General features: G+C 22.5%; 2 protein-coding genes across 3 annotated transcripts in view; one reads left to right on the top strand and one right to left on the bottom strand.

Moving 5' to 3' along the window:
- Window positions 1-23,529, top strand: part of LOC127280860 (uncharacterized) — a 147,274-nt gene that overhangs the window by 34,643 nt on the left and 89,102 nt on the right. For both annotated transcript variants that reach the window (XM_051304168.1, XM_051304167.1), the window contains exons 5-7: window positions 75-414; window positions 695-804; window positions 3,429-3,488. In XM_051304168.1, the coding sequence (XP_051160125.1) occupies window positions 75-414; window positions 695-804; window positions 3,429-3,488 (510 nt within the window). The remainder of the gene's footprint in view (window positions 1-74; window positions 415-694; window positions 805-3,428; window positions 3,489-23,529) is intronic.
- The window catches only part of LOC127280861 (uncharacterized), a 63,295-nt gene continuing 50,879 nt past the window's right edge, over window positions 11,114-23,529 (bottom strand). Inside the window, exons 3-4 of the mRNA XM_051304169.1 lie at window positions 19,511-19,949; window positions 11,114-13,378 (exon numbers count right to left, since the gene is read on the bottom strand). Of these exons, the coding sequence (XP_051160126.1) occupies window positions 13,089-13,378; window positions 19,511-19,949 (729 nt within the window). The 3' untranslated portion in view covers window positions 11,114-13,088. The remainder of the gene's footprint in view (window positions 13,379-19,510; window positions 19,950-23,529) is intronic.

Raw genomic sequence — 23,529 nt, 5'->3', positions numbered from 1 at the left:
ATTTTCATTTTTGTTTGAATTGAAGCATTTTTTTTTTTTTTTTTTATTGAAAAAAGAAAATTATATTTTTACAGGAAACAAAAGGTGTGCCTGTAGTAACAATTGGTGAATCATTAAATTTTCCTGCATTTTATAGTCGTGAGACTTTTGATAAAATAAAAGCGCCAATGAAAGTATCAAATGTAGAGGAAGCTGCATCTTTAATTAGAGCGCAAAGAGAATTGAACATTAATTCAGGATTATTGTTCGCAGTTCCTATTCCTGAATCTCATGCAATAGATCCTGAAGAAATTGAAATAAATATACAAAAAGCACTATTAAAAGCAAAAGAAAATCATATTACTGGAAAAGAAATAACTCCATTTCTTTTACAAGAACTTGCTGAACTTACAGTTGGACAATCTGTGCAATCTAGTAGATATATATATTTAATAATAATAAAAAGTAGTAATAAAAATGTCGTTGAAGTTCACAACGTTTATAATCAATGATTTACAAGAAATTTTTTTTTTTTTTTTTTTTTTAAATACAAATTATTATAATTGTTTGTCTGAGAAAAACTTTTTCGTTTTCTCGATTGACAAATAGAAAAAATTTTTATTATTTTCCGCATAATATATTTTTTTTTTTAAATCATTGTGAACTTTACCGACGTTAAATGAAAAAATATAATGAACTTGTAATTTTTTTCCAGATATCGCTTTAATCACAAATAATGCGAAAGTAGCGGCAGAAATAGCTCAAAATCTCAACTGTAAAAATAATTCTCAAGTGAATAAATCTTCTAATTTGAAAGGAAAGCCTGTAAGTGAATTTTTTTTAATATATAGAAACATTTTTTAAATATCTTTGACATTATATATTTTTTATATTACACGGAAAAAATTCATACAAAATTTTTTTGTCTAAAACATTTTTTTTCGAAATCTATATGAAAATTAATGAAATACGTATTTTTTTATTTTTTTATTTGATAAAAATGAAGAAAGTTATGATTTTTAAAAATTTAACATCATCAAAGGCAGTGTATTTTTGAAACATTTTTTTTATCTATTGTAGTAATGAATAAAAAATTTTTCAGTCATCAAAGATTGCAATGCAAAAATCAAAATCAAAAGAGTCCGCATCTTTGAGAAAATTCACTTTTTAAATTTAATTTCAACTTTTTTGTTGCTTCTGTTATAGGTATACGTTATTTTTGAGCACATATTTGAAAAATTTGAGGAAAAGTGAACAAATTTCATATACAGCATAATTTTTTATTCATTATTAAAAAAATGTTTCAAAAATATACTGCCTTTGATGACGTTAAATTTTAAAAAATCATAACTTCCTTCATTTTTATCAAATAAAAAAAATACGCATTTTCTTATTTTTCATATAGATTTCGAAAAAAAATGTTTCGGGCAAACAACAATTTCAAAAATATTTTTATTCTTAACATTTAAAAAAAAAAATGATTGAAAATTTAATTTTTCTTTGTAAAAAATTTGTTCATTTATATTTTGAACCTTTCTTTTGGAAAAAAAAATAAAAATAATCTTTTTTTTTTTAATACAAAATGTCACCTTGAATTTTATGACATTTTTCTTTTAAAAACAAATGACGAAAAACATTTGTTAAAATAAACAAAAGATGAATGATTTTGGGTTAAATTGACAATTATTATAAATGTATCTTAAAATGAGACGCCTACTTTTTCCTCAATTTTTAAATAACCGAATTTTTAATTAACATAATTTAAAATTACAAAAGTGTTAATAAACCGAATTTAAATATTTCAGAATTTTTAAAAAACCGAATTTTTATAGTTCCAAATTTTCAGTTTACACAATAAAAAAATAATCGAAATACCATTGGTTATAATTTTTATGTTCTCGAATATTAAAATTACAGAAAATGAAAAGAGCAGAAGTTTCACTTGACAGACTTTCTGTTCAACCTAATTGCGATTGGACAAAATTTTAAGAGAACAGACATATCAGTTAACATAATTTCAATTTTGCAGAATTTTTAGTTAACATAATTTAAAATAAACAGAAATGTCATTTGACATAATTTTTATGTTCTCGAATTTTAACTTTTCCGAAAATAAAAATAACAGAAATTTAACTTGACAGACTTTCTATTCAACCTAATTGCGATTGGACAAAATTTTAAGAGAACAGACATATCAGTTAACATAATTTCAATTTTGCAGAATTTTTAGTTAACATAATTTAAAATAAACAGAAATGTCATTTGACATAATTTTTATGTTCTCGAATTTTAACTTTTCCGAAAATAAAAATAACAGAAATTTAACTTGACAGACTTTCTATTCAACCTAATTGCGATTGGACAGAATTTTTAGATAACGGAAATATCAGTTAACATAATTTCAATTTTGCAGAATTTTTAGTTTACATAATTAAAAATAAACATAAATGTCATTTGTCATAATTTTTATGTTCTCGAATCTCAAATTAACCGAAAATAAAAACAGCAGAACTTTCATTTGATAGAATAAATCCATTGTTGATGATTGTTTAAACAATGAATACACAATGGATTTGGTATGTCAAGTGAAACTTCTGCTGTTTTCATTTTCGGTTAATCTGAGATTTGTGACCATAAAAATTCTGACAAATGGTGTTTCGGTTGTTTTTCAATTCTGTAAATTAAAAATTCGGCAAAATTAAAATTATGACAAATGATATTTCTGTTTTCTTAAATTTCTGTCCATCACAATTCGGTTGAACAGAAAGTCTGTCAAGTTAAATTTCTGTTATTTTTATTTTCGGAAAAGTTAAAATTCGAGAACATAAAAATTATGTCAAATGACATTTCTGTTTATTTTAAATTATGTTAACTAAAAATTCTGCAAAATTGAAATTATGTTAACTGATATTTCTGTTCTCTTAAAATTTTGTCCAATCGCAATTAGGTTGAACAGAAAGTCTGTCAAGTGAAACTTCTGCTCTTTTCATTTTCTGTAATTTTAATATTCGAGAACATAAAAATTATAACCAATGGTATTTCGATTATTTTTTTATTGTGTAAACTGAAAATTTGGAACTATAAAAATTCGGTTTTTTAAAAATTCTGAAATATTTAAATTCGGTTTATTAACACTTTTGTAATTTTAAATTATGTTAATTAAAAATTCGGTTATTTAAAAATTGAGGAAAAAGTAGGCGTCTCCTTAAAATTTTATAAATAGGATAAAGAAAATTTGAAACTAAAATTATTTTTAAAAATTATATTCTTGTAAAGCAAATTGTCGAACATTATTTTTTGTCAACTCTGTACACTCTCTACCGAAATATTTAGATTATACAAATCCATACCAGTATTACAGATATATTCTAACGTTTAAATAAACTAGCTAAATAATTTGTTTACATTATTCTTATATTTATATATATATATATACTCTTTTTTTCAAGGTGGTTATTGGTGGAGCTGTTTTCGACACGATTTTGCAGGTGAAGGAACATCAGATAACGGTGAGTCCCATTTCGTTTATATTGTTATAATAATGATAATAATAATAATAATAATAATAATAATAATAATAACAATAATAATAATAATAATAACAATAATAATAATAATAATATTAAGCTAATTAATAACCGAATCAGTTTAATATTAATTATTAAACTAAGTATTACAATATTTACATACATGATTACGACGATTTATGATTTATATAATATATACATTTAGATTTATCGAGCTTAAACACGTAAATCAATTGATAACATGTGAAAAAATTCAATAACATTTTGTGAACAAATTTTTTCATGATGAAATAATTAATCATTACTAAGGATAATTTCTTTATAAATTTAGAATGTTCTAATTGTTAACATTAATTTTTAAAAATTTCTTATATTAATTTATAAACGAATTATTTTTTTTTTTTTTGTTAACCATGCATTCGATCATGTTCATGCAAAAATTATTGTACAGCTATGAAAATATGTTTAATTTTTAAATGAATCGTGCGCTTAACTAAAATTACAAATGAAATATTTAAAACAATAGTAATCCATTGTTACAATTTCATATTATTAATTCATTTTTTCTCATATTTCAATTATGAATTTTTCATTTCTGGTTAATTAACAAAAAATTGAAAATTTAATTTTCAAATGAGATATTAAGTTTAATTTTATGCAACAAATTATTATTTTAGAAATGAATATTTTTTTAAAATAATTAAATCTTTTTTTTATTGTCTTCTTTTTGCGATAATATTTTATAGAAAGAAGCAAAATTAATAGAATTTTAAATGTTCACGAGTGAAATAAATTGTTCATAATTGAAAAATAAATAAAAATAATAAATCAGAATTCGTTCTTTTTATCTGGTTTTTATGAAAATGTGTATTGAAAAAGTAGTATAAATTTTTAATGTGTTTTCTTCTAATAATTTTTCTGTAATTTAATTGAAAATCTAGAAAAAATTTTTTTTTTCTGGAAAAACAATTTTTAGTTCTCAAATTTTAATATTATAATTTTAAATATTTATGAAAAAAAAAAAATTTTTTTTTAATAGAATAATTAGAGAGAAATTAAGATAAAATGATTTGTTTGAATATATGGAAGTTTTTATATTTAATTATTATTACAGAAAAATTTGTATATCAAAAAGAAAATTAGATTTTTTGATTTAAAATTTTTTTTCTTTTCCTTACACATTTTTTCATAAACTTTGAATTTGTAAGAATGGTTTAAAAATTTTACATTACTTTTTCAACATTTTTCGAGTAAATTCAATGTTGTTGATTAAAAATTTGGTGTCGAAAGATATAATTAAATACAACTAAGATAAATCATTCAATTAATCACAGATACACAGAAAATTCGTAATTCTACGTATGTTTCATAGTTACTCATTTTAATATAAGTGATAATACATATATTTTTTTTTTTTAAATACAAAAACATTTAAATGGATAGCTACAACAGAACACACAGTGTTCACAGGGAATTGTGACAACCCATAATCACAGGTTTAATTGTTTCTATAAGTGAGGCCTTTTTGAAAAATACTGTATTTTTAAAAGAGAAGGTGTAACCAATGTGAAAAAAAATATGCAAAGCAATTTCTTTCAACTTTTATTATTTAATGTATAATTAAAACAAAAATAATAATTTTTGAACGATGCTAAAGTTCAACAACGTTCATGATCAACGATTAGAAAACAAATTTTTTTTAAAAATGAAATATCAAATTTTTTAACTAAAAAAAATTTTTTTTTATAATTTTTTTATTAGTAATGCAAGAAATATCATTGAGATGAAATTTTTTAGAATTTTTCATTTAAAAATATATTTCTTTAAAAATCAATGATAATAAACGTTGTCATTATTAATTTTGAAGTGTTTGGCAAATTTTTAACATTTTTTTCAAATATTTTTAAAAATTTGGTAAATTATTTTTATGTGAAAATTGTTAAAATAGTTTCTTATAGACATTATTTTTTCTTCAAAATAAAACAAAAATTAAAATAATTTCAAAAATAATCTCTGAAAATATTTTAAAGATTTTTGAACATTGTTAAATTATTTTAATTGTTTTGACAAAAAAAAAATCATTTTTTTGTGTCTTTTGCGTTGAAACATTTAAACTATTTTAAAAAATTATTAAAATATTTTCATACTCTTTTTTTTCTAAAAATACTTTAACTATTCTGAAAATCGTAAACAATATTTAAGTATTTAAAAAAAATTCTTGACATACTTTAGCATACAATTTTTTTTTTTTTAAATCAATAATAATCTACTAATTGAAACTTGTAAAAGAAAATTTAAGTTTTGGTTTCTAATTTGTTTTAAATCAAAATTAAATTACATAATTATTCTTTTATCTAATATGTAATAAAATAAGATATCGTAAATTATTTTTCTAACTTCTAATTTTTTTAAAATTATAAATATTGCTTGAGCACTTTTTACATTATAAATAATAATAATTTATAGAAAAGTATTTATTTTTCTTTTCGTAGAATACAGATATGACCTCTTTTGAGACTAAAGAAAAATTCTTCTTATATTTCGTTGTTAACAGAATGAGAAAAATTAATTACGTTTCAATGAAAGAGAAAAATAATTGAAATTAAATTTTGCTTTCATTCATACTTTCTAGAGTAATATCTAAAATACTATCAATCCATTGAATCATTAGATTATCTTTTATATATATATATTTTTTTTTTTCCCATCTCACAATTAAGCTATAGTTGGATTTTAAGCAGGCACTATTTAAAGCTCCCTCTGTCTCACTGTTAACCTTATATTAAACGTCCTAAAGATAAAATATTGATTTTATTTTTTACAAATTATTAAATACTCTAAAGCAGTTTTTCGTGGCAACAATGTGTACGTGTGTAGAGATATTGTGATCAATCGGTTCATGGAAGTATCAACATTAATATTTCACTGTGAATCGAATACAAAACTAGAATTGTTCAAAAATTTCTCCGAAGATTTTTCTTTAGTTTCCCGTTTTAATTGATGATGAAGTCAATTGACCAAGTTTTCCACACCAATCAGAATATATTTTCTAAATTAGAAATTATTTTCTCAATATACAGAGTGATCATTATTTTCTGAATTTACTGAAGAGGAATCATTTTTAATTCAATTTTTTTTTTTTTTTTTGTTTTTTAACATAAAAAATTAAAAAAATTTTTAGTATCCGAATCATACAGGTTTAGTGATCATTTTTATTTGTATTAATATTATTAATTATTATATATTAAATTTAATATTAATAAATAATATTAATAATATTGTAAAAAATAAATTAAAAAAATTTCACATGGAATAGGAAATTTTATTTCGATTAAATTTTTTTGTTTATATATTTTTTTAAATAAATAACACGATTTTCGATAAATTTGAACAATTATAGTTTAATGTAATACTTTTTTTTTGAAAAAAAAAATTAATTGAAATGCTAGTATATAGTTTATCTATATGATTGGGCGGTTCACGTCAATACTGCAGCCTTATATGTAACTTACAATCAAGATCTATTTCTTATTTATATTATTTTATTTACATAGTTAATGACAAAAGCTAGTTGTAAGTGTGCCTGCTGCCTGCGACTCATTTATAAGCTTTTGATATTTTTTGTGAAAAAAAATTGACAATTCAAAATTAAATTAAAAAAGCATCCGCTTGTTAATCACTGATAAAAGTTAATAATAAATTTTTTTTGCAGAATTCACATTTATTTTTCATCAATTGTTTCTTATTTTTCATATTTTTATTTTTGGGCTGAAATTTCTCAAATTTTGTAAATTTATTATAATTTGGTTAAAATTTCACAAACGGATCACCTAAAATTAAAAAAATTCAAATCGTTTTTTTTTTACTCTTACTGTGATTGAAAAAATTTTCTGAGAATATTAGACGAAGAAAAAATTTTATTTGTTTCAGTTTTATTAACAATTGGAATTTTTAATAAAAAAATTTTTTTCTCGAGATCCAGTTGACTAATTATTTAAAAACAAAAAACGAGAAAAAAATATTTTTTTGTTTTTAAATTAGTCAATTGCATCTCGAGAAAATTTTTTTTATATTTAAAACGCTAAAAATTTCAATTGTTTATAACTTTACAAACAAAATTTGTTTTTTCCTAATATTTTCAGGTATTTATTTTGATTACAGTAGGAGTAAAAAAAATTGAAAATATTTTTGGTGATCCTTCTTAGAAATTCTGACCCAATTATTATATGTAATAAAATTATAAAAATTGTACAAGTTTATAATTATTTATTGATAATAATAAAAATAATAATAATAATAATAATAATAATAATAATAAAATAATAGATAATTATGCAATAATAATAATATTGTATAAAATAAGTAAATATTTATCATGAAAATAATTTTCAGTCATTTCAAAAATTGAGAAAAAAAAAACATTACACTACCAAGGGAGTACAATCGATTGAAAACTAAATGAAAATTCTTTAAAATTTTTTTTGAATTTCTAAAATTAACTTTTGCCAGAGACTGATGTAGGTCAACTACCTTAGAGGATATTGAAAATCTGTAGAATCACTTAGTTATCTTTAAAAGTAATGAATTAAAAATTCCAAACAAATTTCTTGAGATAAAAATATAAATTTTAAAAGTCGATTCTTGAAAAAGGAAATTACAATTAAATCACGCAATAAGTAATTTAGAAAATTGTTCTTCAATTTTATGACATAAAAACTTTTTTTTTTTTTTTAATTTTTGTCTTACTCTTTTAATTTCAACAATAATTTTATTTAAACATTAATAATAATAATAATAATAATAAAAAATACTTTCATTAAATTTTAACAATTATATATATAATTTAATTTTACATAAAACTTGTATAAATATGTAACTCATCACTTACAATAATAGAAATGAAAAATTGTTCTTTGGCTTTTATAATTTATATAATTCTACAGTTTTAATGAATTTTAATTTATACAATTGGGTCAGAATTTCTTAAATGGATCACATGCATTTTTCTTTTTTAAATCGTTAATTTTCAAGGAAAATGAATTTTTAACTTTGAAACTTTTTTATAACAAAAATTATTTTTTTAATATTCCAATAAGGCAAATAAATTTGTTTTTCTTCTGTATTTTGTCAAAACAAATTTTTTTTTTCTATTTGATAAAAATTTCACTTTTTAATAAAAAAAAACCAAATTTTTTTGATCTAATAATTTTGGAAACTTATTTTGATCACATTAGGAGTTTAAAAACTCTTTTTTTTTTTAATTTTAGGTGAAAAAATTTTTTTTTTTCTATTCAAATATAAATTTCAGTTTTTAATAACTTTAACAAAAAAAAAAAAACCAAATTATGTCTAATAATTTCAGAAATCTATTTCGATCACGTTAGGTGTTTAAAAATAAGTATTCTTTTAGAAATTAATGATTTTTTTTTTTAAATTTTAGATGATTTATTTGAGAAATTGTAACCCAATTTTGTCTCAACCACGCGGTCTTGACATTTTTTAATTTTAAAAATAATTAAATGACATTTGCAATTGTTTGAATTTAAAAGAAGCTATGAAATTTTAGTTGGAATTTTTTTCCCCCCTTTTTTGATAAAAGAAAAATCAATTTTTATTATTACATCGATTTCAAAGGAAATTCCAGCCTTATTATATATACATTGATTGAATATTTTCAAAGTTTCTTTCATTCTTAATTAAATGCTATGAGGTTGCAAAGTTAAATGATTTATTATTTTATTTTAATCTTACCCTGTTGTCTAAATATAGGTACCTGTTAGTTTTATATTGTACATTAAGTGGATTCGAAAGCCATTTTGAGCTTCTAAAAAGCTAACGCATATAGAATTTATCATTATTCAAAGTATTATAATAAATTTATATGTTGTATATATTAATATGTTTTTTTTTTTGGGCGGGAGGGTAATTTTTTTATGGTGACATATAAAAAACATGTTTTCACTTAATAAGCGGTCGACCGATATATATATATATATATTATGTAGCTTATAAGTTTCATATTATAGTAATTTTTAATTTACGTACACTTTACTATATTTAATAAACATCCTTTCTCATTTTTCGAATTCGCATTACCTACAGTCAATTACAACCTAACTAGGAAGCCATTTATTTTTAGTTATACTCTTATCTTAGCAATTTACTGAATAATATACAAATCAATACAGATTACTCGTGCTAATAAATACATATATATATTTATATTCGTTTAATTTTTATCGTTAAATCATTCATTCAAATTGTCTCTAAAAATATTTATTAATTTCAATATATGTATTTTTCGTTATTTTTACGTAATTTCTCTCAAAAAAAATTAGTAAAATAATCAGGGTATAGTCACAAATCAGGGACAAATTTTTGTCACCATTTTCACCTTTTTGTCCTTTTCCATATGATTCGATTAATTTAAGAACGTAATATTTCAAAAATAATTCAAATTACAATGCAAAAATATTCATTTAAATTCAAAAAGTATTGAAAAATAATTTATTAGTTTAGAAATTTTTTTTTTTATAATTTCTTGAATTATATTAATTTAAAGAAGGAAAAATTACAAATTTTCATCTTTTCGTGACTATGAATTCACTCAAGCTTGAATTTTATCAACAAATTTTATCATTTTAAAAATTATTTAGGCCAAATTTTAATAAATTTAAATTTTTTAAAACATTTATTAATTAAAATTGTAATCGATCTAAATTTAAATTCATTCTAATTCTAATCAATTCAATTAATTTAAAATTAAATTTTTCCAAATTTCAATCTGTTCGAATTTTATTTCATCTAAATTTCAATGTATTTAAATTTTATTCGATTCAAATTTTAATTGATTTGAATTTAAAATTTCAAGTGATCCAACTTTTAGTAAATTCTAATTTTTATTGGTCAAAACAAATTTATTAAATTAAAATTTTAAAGCCAATTCAATCAATCTAAACTTAAAATTAATGAAATTTCAATCAATTTAAATTTCAAATTAACCAAATTTTAATTTATCAATAATTTAATTGATTAAAGTTTCAAATTATTTGAATTTCAATTTACCCAAATTTTGATTGATTTAAGTTTCAAATTATCGCAATTTTAATTTGTTCTAATTTTAATTGACTTAAGTTTCAATTTATTAGAATTTCAATTTGTCCAAATTTCAATTTGGTCGAAATTTTAATGGATTTAAATTTGAAATTATCTGAAATATAATTTATTTCATTGTCAATTTTAATTAAATGTTTCAATTTATTAAAAATTTAATTTACATAAATTTTAAACTATTAATTCTTCAATCGTTGATGAAAAAATTCAATTAATCAAAATTTGAATAGATATATAGAAATTAGTTATTTTGATCGTTAATTGATTTTAACTATTAGTTTTTTTTAATCACTTTTTTACCTTTGCTCTTTCAAGAAAACTGATACTATGATCACTTTCATACACTGAAAAAAAAAATTTATTTGATTCAAATAATCGGTTACTATTATTATTAAATAATTATTTAATTCAATTAAATGGTATTTGTTTTAAATACAAAAAATTATTTATTCAAATACAGAAAATATTGGTTCAAATACAATTTATTTAATTTAAAAAATTATTATTTGCTTCAAGGAAATGTTTATTTGATAACTAAATTTTATTTAAATGAAATAAATTTTTTTTCAGCGCAGTGATAAAACTGAAGTATAGTAGGAAAACACGTTTTTTTCAACTTTAAATTATTAGATTTTCCTTTTTGATTCATTAAATTGAAAAAAAAAAAATTTTGTTAGAGAAATATTTAAGGGCAGGTTAAAGTCAATACGATTTTTCCATTGAAGCTCTATGTAAAAATTGCTTCGACTATGACATGCCCTTAAATGTCAGGAAAATTTGAAAATTGTGGCAACCCTGAAAATATCAAACAATCCAAATTATAGATTAAATTAGAAAAAATAAAAAAAAAATTTCTTTTTAGATAAATATATATACATTTATTGAATGAATGATTGAACAATATGAGAGAAATTTTTGTTTTGTATTAAATAATATAAATCATAGTCAACACATTGCTTGTGCGTTATTGTATTAAAATTGAAAAAAAATCACTTTTTTTTACTTATTTACGATTTTAGATTTAAAAAAAAAGAAATATTTTTTTTGATTTGCTTTCGAATAATCGAAACACGTTCAATTGTTTTAAAGTAAAATACTGCAGTAGGAAAGCTATGGTCGTAAAAATCGAATAAAAGCATATTTATGGACGTCTTGAGTTCGAGTGGCGTTTTACAGTCTTTGAAATAGTTCAGAGCAATAGTTTCAATTTAAGAACAGAAAAAAGAAGAAAAAAATAACGGCAGGATAATCTTTTATTTGATGTGGTCACGCGTTTAATTTGCTTCTATATATATATATATATATTATATACTTTAAAAATTGTAATTTTTCTTTTTTTTTTAATAATAAACTCTTTCAATTGTATGAAAAAAAAATCCGCGGATTTATTATCTTTTTTAAAACACGAGTATTCTGTATTAAACTAGGCCAATTGACTGCATTTTTCAGTCTAATAATTAAAAAGAAAAACCTGAAGTAATTGGTGTTGCTCTTTGATAACTTAAGTTATTGTACAGTTAGTCGACTTTATTCCCTTTTTTTTTGACTATATATATATCATTCAATGTTCTTCTTTGGCTATAATATGTAGTATAGTAAAAAAATATGGGACCCATGAATAAGCTGTAAAATTAATTTTGTAAAATTTTTGTTTGGCAGAATTTCATTACTTAGAATTTAGTTTTAGCCGAATTTTTATTTCTTCGAATTCTTATTTAACAGAAATTTTATAGTTTAGAATGGGCTCATGTAAATTTCCACTGGAATTTCGGTAGAACGTCCGAAATATGCCATATCTTTATATTTTTGACACCTGCCTCACCCTGCTTTTCTCTATTCTAGTTCCCCACCATGTATCGAAAAAAAGCTACCATTCCCTGCAAAGTGTCACAATTCAGATGTTATTCCACTTATTTTATATTGTCAATAAAATTTTGACACAATTTTTAATCTAAAAAATTATTTTTCGTGTATTGTTCGGAGATCATTTAAAATTCAAATTTTATATATAGCATAATAATTGGAAGAAATAAAAATTCGGCAGAAATAAATTCTAGGTAATGAAATTCTGTGAAATGAAAATTCTAACAAATTAATTTTAGAGCTTATTCATGTGTCTCAAAAATTATATATAAATGGGGGGAGAAAATGTGAAAAATAAATAATAGGCCGATTAGGAATGTGTATTTATGTATGTATGTATTATATATATATATAATTATTTAATGCCTGTGATTTTTGGTATAGGTCCGGCCTTAATTCTTTTTATCTAGATACATATGCAATTCTGGTTTCTTTATAAGGCATATCCTGTCTCAGCCTTTGGCTCATCTTTGGATTGTTTGAAAATGAAATAAATGTATGTATGTACTGTATGTATATGGTTGTTCACTTATATATTGATAGCTCGGCAGGTCGATTATTTTTATAAAGAAAACGATTTGAAGTGTTTCGCCAGAACTTCCATAGTCAGGTTCGTTTACTTTGATTTCCGGTCGTCACTCCAACTCCAGGACTTCCACCATTTGAAAGTATTAGTCTTCTATTAAATTCTCTCATTTCATAATTATTGTTGCCATTACTTTTTTCTTTTGAATTACAATTATTGTAATTTGTTGAGGTGGGAGTTGTTTCCTCCAATATTAGAGCACAATGACTGTTCGTATCACTATCCGCACCTCCATCTTGTAAATTATTACCTAATAATGGATGTTTACTAACGATACTTTCGTCTGTTTGAAGTAACAGCGATGCATTACCTGAAAATTTATTCGCCCTTTAATTGATTAATGATATTTTTTTTCATTATATCTACTGTGACAAAGTCCATAGCAGGATAAGCATGAAAAAAGTGCCTTCGTATGAATCAGGTCCATATTTGGGGAATAATTTTGTCCTATTATGAAACTTATTTTCACCAAGTTTCAACTAAAACAAAATTTTTGTTTTTGAGTTACACGCTTTTTTGAGAAATTCAAAAATTTTGAGTTTCTCCGAATTGGCTGAACCGATTTTTATTTAAAAAATATATGTTGTACAACATATCAAGACAGTTTCAAAAAAAAAAAAAAAAAATTGGCGGCCAAATTCTTGCATAGGAAGGCACTAAACCAAATTTTTTTTTAATCTAATAAGCATTTTTTTTGGTCGAAATTTTTTTTGCACCACCATCATATTTTTTCTATAAAAATAGTTGTGACCTTAAATACAGGCCTCGGATTGTAAGACTTTTTCGACTTATTTCACTAAAATGCGACTTTTTCGACTTTTTTTTACATTTATTTACAAAATTTTTAAACAAAATACGTTTTTTTTTAGAATACAATGCAACTCTTCTTCAGATCTTCTTTATTTCAATTAATTAACAAATTTTTAACTTAAATTCTTCACTAAATTAATTATTTTTAATAATTTTAATGAAATTCTTCACAAATTCAATTATCTTAAACTATTTTTCAATTAAAATTTTTATGAAATTTAATAATTTGTTTATAATTTTTAAAAAATTAGCAAATAAAATTACTAAAAATGTTTAATTCAAAATCACTTGAAATTTAATTATTTGCAAAAATTTCAATTATTTTTAATGATTTTTATAAAAATTCTTTGAAAATTCAATTATCTGAAAGCATTTTTCCCATTAAAAACTTTTGGAATTCAATTTTTGTATTTAATTTCTTTTACACTGTTAAAAAAATTAGAGAGTTGGAAGTTAAATTTTTCGAGTTAAAAATCAACTCAAGAAGAGAGTTTATAATTAAATTAACTCCTTAAAAACAAACTCCCTAGGCATAAAATTAACTCGTGAAGCATTAACTCCCTTCGCGTCAACTCCAAAATTGTGGGACTTTTATAGCATCCCCCAGGGAGTTGAAATTCAACTCCTTTTTTTTTACATTGTAAATGTAACAGAAATCAACAGAAATCACTAAAAATTTCTCTTATTATAATTATTGTTTGAAATTTAACACAATCCTTTGAAATTTAATTATTTTCAAAAATTTAAATTTAAAAGCTTCTAAAAATTAATTATTTCTAAAATTTTCATCTAAAATTTTTTGAAATTTAATAATTTCAATTATAACTTTCCTGAAATTCAATTATTTTTAATGATTTTTATAATATTCTTCGAAAATATACAACTAGTTCAATGAATTTCAAAAATCAAAATTGTAAGTCTTTGAAAATTTAATTACTTTTAAAAAATGTTATCCAAAATTATTTGATAAATTATTTTTAGTTCTGTAAAATTTAATTATTGTCTGAAAATTAACAAAATCTTTTGAAATTCAATTATTTCTAAAAATTTCAACTTGAACTCTTCCAAAATTATTTTTAATTAAAAAAAAAAATTTTTTGACTATCAAAACTAAAAAATATGCCAAAATTTTTAATTCGAATAAATTGCTTAAATCAGACTTGTAAACATTATAAAAATGGAACTTTAAGAATTTTTTTTTAGAAATTTTAATTGTAGTTCGATTCTGAAATATTGGAAATAAATTTTCTTGATAATATTCTTGTAGAATTATTCTCATTACAGAATTAATAAAATTAATTTAATATCTAATAACATTAGTTATTTAAAGTAAAATATTTTTAACCATATTTAAATTTTGTTAAAATAAAAAAATCGACTTTTTCAACTTTTTTTGAAATATAAGTCGACTAAATAACGACTTTTTTTGTGCCTTAAAGTCAATCCGAGGCCTGAAAATGATTGAAAGGGTACTTCATAATTTAAAAAATAAAAATCCGATTTTTGGCCTCTAAATAGTACATTTTTCTTTATAAATGAGGGACCAACATTTTTTTAAATTCAATATTCGTTAAAAAGTTAATAATTAATGCATATTTATTGTAAAGATTCATTTTTTAATCAACATTTTGCAAACGGTATTAGTTAAGCAAATATCAGGAGTGTAAACTTCACTTTTGTTTCTTAAATTTTTGCAAAAAGTTTTATGAAAATCGGTTCAGCCAATTCGGAGAAAATCAAAATTTTTGAATTTCTCAAAAAAGAGTGTAACTCAAAAACAAAAATTTTGTTAATTTAGTTAAAACTTGGTAAAAATAAGTTTCATAATAGGACTAAATTATTCCCTAAATATAGACCTGATTCATTCGGAGGCACTTTTTCCATGCTTATCATGCTACGGCCTTTATGAAATTTATGGTCGAAGAGTCTCGAATAACCGAATTTTTCATTTACAAAATTAAAAAAAAAATCTTTTTTTCGAAGTTCAACAAAAAATAAATTTAAAAAAGAAGTTTAATTTAACTAATTTAAATGTAATTTTATTTGAAATTTATGCGGTAGATAAAGAAAGACTATTCACACGTTTTTCACATTATCGTAAACTATGTTTATCACTGTTTCCGGTTTAACCAAATTTTCGTTTAACCGAATCACCTTTTTGCTCTCTTTTAGATTTGATGAATTCGATTAAACGAGACTCGAAATGTAGTTTTTGCTAATTAATTTTAAATTCTATTCAATTGCCATTTCTCTTTTTTGATAACAGTAATTATTAATTACTTCTTAGATATGAAAGAGAAAAAACGGAGCATTGAAAAAGTGACCTTCATTCAACGGAATCGTTAACGATGTTGACATTAATCAATTTTTTTTTTTTTTTTTTGCTTATTTTAAGACTTCAAAGTCATGAATTTCATAATTGGTAGAAAAAAAGTTTTCTAATTTTCAACTCGACATTTTAGATTAATGAGTGTCGAGTGCACAAGTATTTTTTGACAAGTTTTAAATATTTTACAAGTTTAACTATACTGTTTTACAAAATGTATGTCTATATTAAAGTTATTCTCTAATAAGTTAAAAATAACTAATTTCATAGCAAAATGTCAGTTATTGATTAATAAATAATAATAATAATAATAATAAACAGTACTATTTCTGCTAATATTTTAGTTGAAAATAACTGATTATTAGTTAAATTCACTTTTAGGTTATGTTAAAATAGCTAAAATTTATAGTAACTAATTGAATTAGTTTTGACTATTTCTCCAGTTATTTTCCACTGAAAATTATTTACTTTTTACTAATAATTAGTTATTTTTTACTAATTACTGAAGCAAAAATTCAGCCAAGATTTCAGCTAACAATTATTACATACAGAAGTATTATAAAAAAAAAACTGTTGTGCGTCGTAGTTCACTGCGCAACGTACTTACTTAAATACACGCCTACATTATTCTTAAAAATAGATTTTTGTTTGTTTTTTTTTTTAATTAAACTTTCATTTTCTACTTTTAAGTTAGTTATATTCGTTAAAATCTTTATTCACTTTTCTATTAATATTTGAGGATAGAACATTCTTACAATTTTTTTTTAACAAAAAAATTTATTTTTAATACATATTTCAGAATGATGCATTGAACATATTTATAATTATCTTAATCTCTTTTAATAATAACAAAATAAAAATTTTTTATAAAATTTTGTCATTTTTTCCGAATTTTACAAATTTTTCAAAGAAATTTAAAAATTATTTCAATTATTATTAATTTATTAAGAATAAAATTCAATTAGCCCTTACTTGTCATATCTAAAATGGAAATTTTTACTAAAAATTGCATTATTATTATTTTTTATTGTTAAGGGTTTAAATTTTAGTCCTGTCTTTTATTGATGTAATAATTATAATTAGTGAAAATTTCTACTCATTTTTAGTCATTTTTCACGAAAACTTTAGTAGAAAGAAAATATTACCAAATCAAACAATAATAGAAATAGAAATTAAATAAAAATGTGCTTGGGTTCCATTGGACCCACAATGACAAATAAAGTTTTAAATACATATTTAAAAAAATCAATTTTTTAAAATTAAATTATTCAATAATACATTTACTGTAAAATTCAAATTATTTTGCAAGCAACTTATTTATTTTCAAATTGAATAATTTTAAAAAGCGCATCTTTTTTTTATCTGATATTTTTTTTTGTAGAACGAATATTTTAGCTAATAATTAACAAAAACTGACTAATTAAAATTCTCAAAATTAATTGAATTTTAAAAAACATAAATCGTCATATCTTCATTAAATATTAATCAATTAATTCAGATAAAAATTTGTTTAAAAGAAAATACATTAAAAAAAAAAAAATTTCTATAAAACTCGAAGGATACAAACAATTCAACATTAAAATTGATACATTTTCCAAACTAAAAGTTAAGAGGATTAAAAATTTTTTTTTTCAAAATTTAAAATGGAAACTTTATATCTTATAAAAAGGCTGGATGAAAAAAAAATTGAAAAAAATCATGAAACTCTTTTTCGTATATTGAAAAAAAAATAGTTTTCAGAATGAAAAGAATATTCCGTTTCTAAATGTACCTTTAACATTTTATTTTGAAAATGATCATATAAATTGTTTTTTTTATTTGACTTTATTTCTTTCTAAAAGCAGAAAAAATTCTCTCAATCAGACAAGAATACTTTAAATACAAAATTTTTAAGAGCAAAAAGTTGCTGTAAAATAAAAGAAAACCTTTTATTATTATATCGAGAATATTTTTTTTAAGTTTGAAAATATAATAAAATTTTAATCAAAACCAAAATGTCAATTTTGATAATTCTGTAAAATTGTCATGGACTACTTGTAATATATTTATGTTTAATTTATAATTATTTATTTATATGTTCAATATAAACAATTTTTATTATTTGTTCAAAACAAAATTTTTTCTAAATCTGAATTAGTTAAAAATAATTAATTTTTAGAAAAATTTTACCTGATTTTTTTTTCAGAAATTAGTAAAAAAAAAAAACTAATTGTTAGTAAAAAGTAACTAACTTTTAAATGAAAAAAAAACAGAAAATAATTAAATTTGATTAGTGGAATTAGTTGCTATAAATTTTCGTTAGTTTAACATAACCTTAAATTAAATTTTACTAATGATTAGTTATTTTTAACTAAAAGATTGGTAGGAATATTATTATTTACATCCGTAATTGACTTTATGTTATCGAATTAGTTATTTTTAACTAATTCAAATTTAGAGATAATTGGAAGAATGTTCTATCCTATATTTCTAAAATAATTAGGGTTTTCCAAAAAAATGTTTACTATAAATTCGTTAAATTAGTCGAAATATATTTTAAAATCGAATTTTACTATAATTTTTATACTTAAAAGTTAATACCGCAATTAAGGTAGTATGCTTGCAGCAGTCACTTCCGAAAATAAATTTCAATAGTAAGCTTAAAAAGTTTAGGGTAACTACTGCTTGTTGCTTTAAATTTTTTTGCCTGACTGTACTATATACATCGTTAGCCTCTATACATACGCGTGCTCAGGCTCGTGTTAGTAATACTTCCCCTAATCTCACAAGGCATTAACCTCACAATTAATAATTTTTAAACTCTTCAATCTCTTAAACAAAACGGTCAATGTTGTTGATTCTCTTTGTTTTAAATTCTATAAATATTTATTTGTAACTTACTAGTTTTTTAAAAAAATCTATAGATAATTTTAGAAGTCATTGAGAGAAATGTGCCATTTATGTGCACTCTAAATAGGCTAACAATGTTAAACTAACAAACTTTGAACTTAAATATCTACCGTTTTTAGAAACGGTCAATTTTTTTTTAAATTTTGTAAATTTCTAAATCTTATTATTAATTGTTAAGATTTTAAATTTTATGGAATTCTATAGAAAAGTGCTATCGCGAGCATACTACCTTAAAAACAAAAAAAAAAAATGAAAAAAATTGATACTTCTATATGTATAAAAAATAATTTTACGTAAAAAAAATTATTTAACTTAAAATTTTGCTTGATACAGTTTTAGTCTCGTAAAATATTTTGTTATCTGAAACATATTCTCTCTCATTGATTTTCCTCTAAACAAAGACAGGTGAAATCTTACCGGAAGGTGCCGTAACCGTCGGCAGTGTTGTACGACGCACGATATTTCCGTTGTTCGTCGTATCCAAAGGTCCTTGTGAAAAGGATTGTATGAATGTTGTCGTTTGAGGTGGTGGTTCACGTAGTAAATGTATTTTTTGTATCATCTCTCGAATTTCATAACGAAGAATTCCGAGAAAACATAATTTTGTAAATGCAATTACACAAAAACCAAGAACAAAGAGTAAGTCCGCAGTTTTTCTCAGCCAATCCATTAAATATTCTTCACAACCTTTGGCATATGTTGGCTCACAAACCTCGCTTACGTTTGAACTTGGCTCACAACAAGTATGTGGCCAACGTGATCCAAAATCTTGTGGATCAGTCACTCCGCAACAGGAGAAGTCCCTTTGAAGACGATCCCACTGCTCACTAAATCGTGTCTCCTTGTTGTAATCACCCTAAAGAAATACCACTTGATTATTAATACTATTATTAATTAATACTATTATTATTATTATTATTATTATTATTTGATAGAATATAATTTTGATGAAAAGTAGTAGCTTTAATCCTTAGCTGCCACAGATAAGGATTAGTAAGTTTTACTTCGCGTCAAAAGGCATGGACAGTTAACTGTGGAAAAGTTTTGTTAAATGCAGTGATATATTAGTAAATAAATATTAATTATTATTCAAAAATGTTGAATGAAGAACTAGTACAGCTTCTCTGAAAATGGGACATTTTTTATACATAAATACCTCGAAAGTAAATATAACGAACTCAGTTTCACACACTTAACCTAAAGAGTTTTGACTTTGTTTATCCGAGGGGGAATTTACTAGTTAAAAACGTGTACACTTGACTACCGGTATTACACCTCATATTACCCTTATTACTCAGTTATTACACGTTATTACAGAGTATTACACATTATTACAGAGATATTACAGAGTTTTTTGCGTTATTACAGCACCGTAATAATGCATTATTACACGGTATTACACGGTATTACACGTTATTACACAAGTATTACAGGAAGAGTGTACACTTGACTACCTGAGTAAATTCCCCCTCGGTTTATCTGAAAAAAATTATAAAAATGTTATAATTTCGAAAAAAATTATTACTTATTTCAAGTTATTCCAAAATTCCAACCTCAATCTCTCCTCGGGAAATAACTCTCCTCAGCTAATAAGCTCTCCTCAGACATAAGGTACATGGTCCTTATTTTTAAACTTCTATCTTCTAACAAAAATGACATATTTAGAAAAATAAAAAATCCCGCACCATTTACATGGGAATTTGGGGTCCGGTGAAATTTTCTGCAACTTTGTAATTTTGTAGTTTTTGACCTCCTGAACAAAAAATGTAAATGGCAAAATTCCAAAAAATGGACAGATTTTTTAAAAATTTAGGTTTAAATTTAAAAAATAGTGTTAAAAGCGAAAAAAATTCAAAAATGAGTAAAACCAAAAGAACTAAATAAACTTTCTTAAAACTCGCTACTCTGGGGTTTTCGGGATCGCTGATTACGAATTCGATGTCAATTTTTCAAAATCCAAAATGGCGAATCCAAAATGTCCGACGATTTTTTTTAAATACATCGAATTCCCTTGAATCTCGTTACTCGGGGTTTTTCTGGGTCGCTGATTACGAATTCGATGTCCATTTTTCAAAATCCAAAATGGCGGATCCAAAATGGCCGACGAGTTTTTTTTAAATACATCGAATTCCCCTTGAATCTCGTTACTCGGTGGTTTTCGGGGTCGCTGATTACGAATTCGATGACAGTTTTTCAAAATTCAAAATACCGGATGCAGACAGGCGAAAGAATTTTTAAAAATTATTTTTTTTAACGAATTTCAAGAAAGTTTATTTTGTTCTTTTGGTTTTACTCATTTTTGAATTTTTTTCGCTTTTAACACTATTTTTTACACTTGAACCTCAATTTTTAAAAATTGTGTCCTTTTTTTGGAATTTTGCCATTTACATATTTTGTTCAGGAGGTCAAAAACTACAAAAGTTCAAAGTTGCAGAAAATTTCACCGGACCCCAAATTCCCATGTAAATGGTGCGGGGTTCTTTATTTTTAATATTTTCTTTTATTTTATATAAAAATTTTGTTCTAATAATCAAAATCAAATTTTTCCATATATTCTAAATATTTGATTATTAGAACAAAATTTTCATATAAAATAAAAGAAAATATTAAAAATAAATTTGTTTTTCTAATTATGTAATTTTTGTTAGAAGAAAAAGTTTTACAAAATTAAAAATAAGGACCATGTACCTTATGTTTGAGGAGGACCTTAAAAAGTTATTTCCCAAGGAGAGATTGAGGTTAGAATTTTGGGATAATCTGAAATAAGTAATAATTTTTTCGAAATTAACATTTTTATAATTTTTTTCACATAAACAAAGTCAAAACTCTTCCGGGACAACAAATAAAAATATAATCTCTCATCTGCTGTAATTAAAATTGATTTCATCAAATTTTAAATGATTAGAGTGTACAATTTTCAAAAAAATATGTTTTTAGACAAAATTGGTTGTTAAATAATAATTATTTACACAGAATGTGGAACGGCTCACTGAGAGAAAAGATTGGTTGGGGTTACTATTTTTATTAGTTGGCATAACTATTTTATTAGTTGGTTTAATTAATTTGTTTGTTGGAATAACTATTTAATTAGTTACCTTACGAAATAGTTAGGCGGACTAACTAAATGGTAATAGTAACTAATTTAAATTATCAACAATATTTTTACTAACGTAATGGTAATCGCAATCAATTGTTTCTCTCAGTGCTCTGTTATGTACGAAAATTATGATATTTTTAAAAATTAATTATTATAATTTAAGTTGGAAATTTTTAGAAAATGTGAGGTTAGGTGTAACCTCACTGTTAAGTATTTTATTAAAATTAATTAAACAATATACAAAAATAAAATTCTATTTATATTGAATTTTGTTCAAAAGTTGTTAAAAAAATTATTATTTAACAACAAATGACTCAAAATAATTTGTTTTAAAAATTGTATAACTAGATCTTTCAAAAATTTAGTAAAATTAATTTTAATTTTAGTTTCATTAAATTAGTGATAAAACCAATTTTTAGTTTAAGGTTATGTCAAGGGGTTGAACCGGATTTATAATCAAATTAATAAAGTAATTGACTCTTGAGTCTCTTGAAAAAGAAATATTTATGGTTAACTACAAAAACTGCCTGCTTTTAGTACTAATCTTGATGTTATTATTGTCCCTAATTTTTTTAAACTGTTAGAAACAAAAAATTATAGCAATTAATCATCTATATAAATATCAATGATAGGTAATATTTAGAAAACTATATATGTTAAATGAACATTCGATAGAAAAGGTGTTAATCTTAATCTAAATTAGACATAACACTTTATTTATTAATTTGAATGACTGACCTTTTGCTTTCATAAATTAGCTATTAATCTTAACTAATTATCAATCTAGAAAGTTTTCCAAAAAACAGTAAAATAAAACTATCAGTCATTCCTTTAAATTATAGTCAACATTTATACTAATTTTGAATTTCCAGAAAAACGAAATTATTTCATGAGAAAAAACTTCCGTTTAAATATCTTAAAATTTATTTTTAATCAATATTTATCCCCTTTTTAATGGATAGTCAAAGATTGTTGAATTTTAATCTTATTTTCTTTACAAAATCTCAAAAATCAAAATACATACGAGCTTCTTTTAAATATAGAACTCTAACTAAACATAAATACATCAATATTGTATAGATAACAATAATGATGAGTATTAAAACTTTGAGAAACTTTTATCTTTCTCAAGTTCAGCTAAAGAATAAAGAAATTGATAATAAAAAAAAATGGTTGTTGAATTTTATAGTATTCGTAAAAACTTGATATTTGTAAAATATTTACTTTGTTCTCTAATTTATATACGAATATAGAAAATGTCGATTTTTATTCTCTTATCTTTTATTATTGAAGAAAGAATTTTATGGTTTTGAAATCTATTGAAAATTTAATTTCAATG

The sequence above is a fragment of the Leptopilina boulardi genome, unplaced genomic scaffold (genome assembly GCF_019393585.1).
Source record: "Leptopilina boulardi isolate dan_hultmark-lab unplaced genomic scaffold, ZJU_Lbou_2.1 LbouV2_255, whole genome shotgun sequence".
In the NCBI taxonomy this organism is placed as follows: domain Eukaryota; kingdom Metazoa; phylum Arthropoda; class Insecta; order Hymenoptera; family Figitidae; genus Leptopilina; species Leptopilina boulardi.
This window is presented reverse-complemented; position numbering and strand designations above follow the sequence as displayed.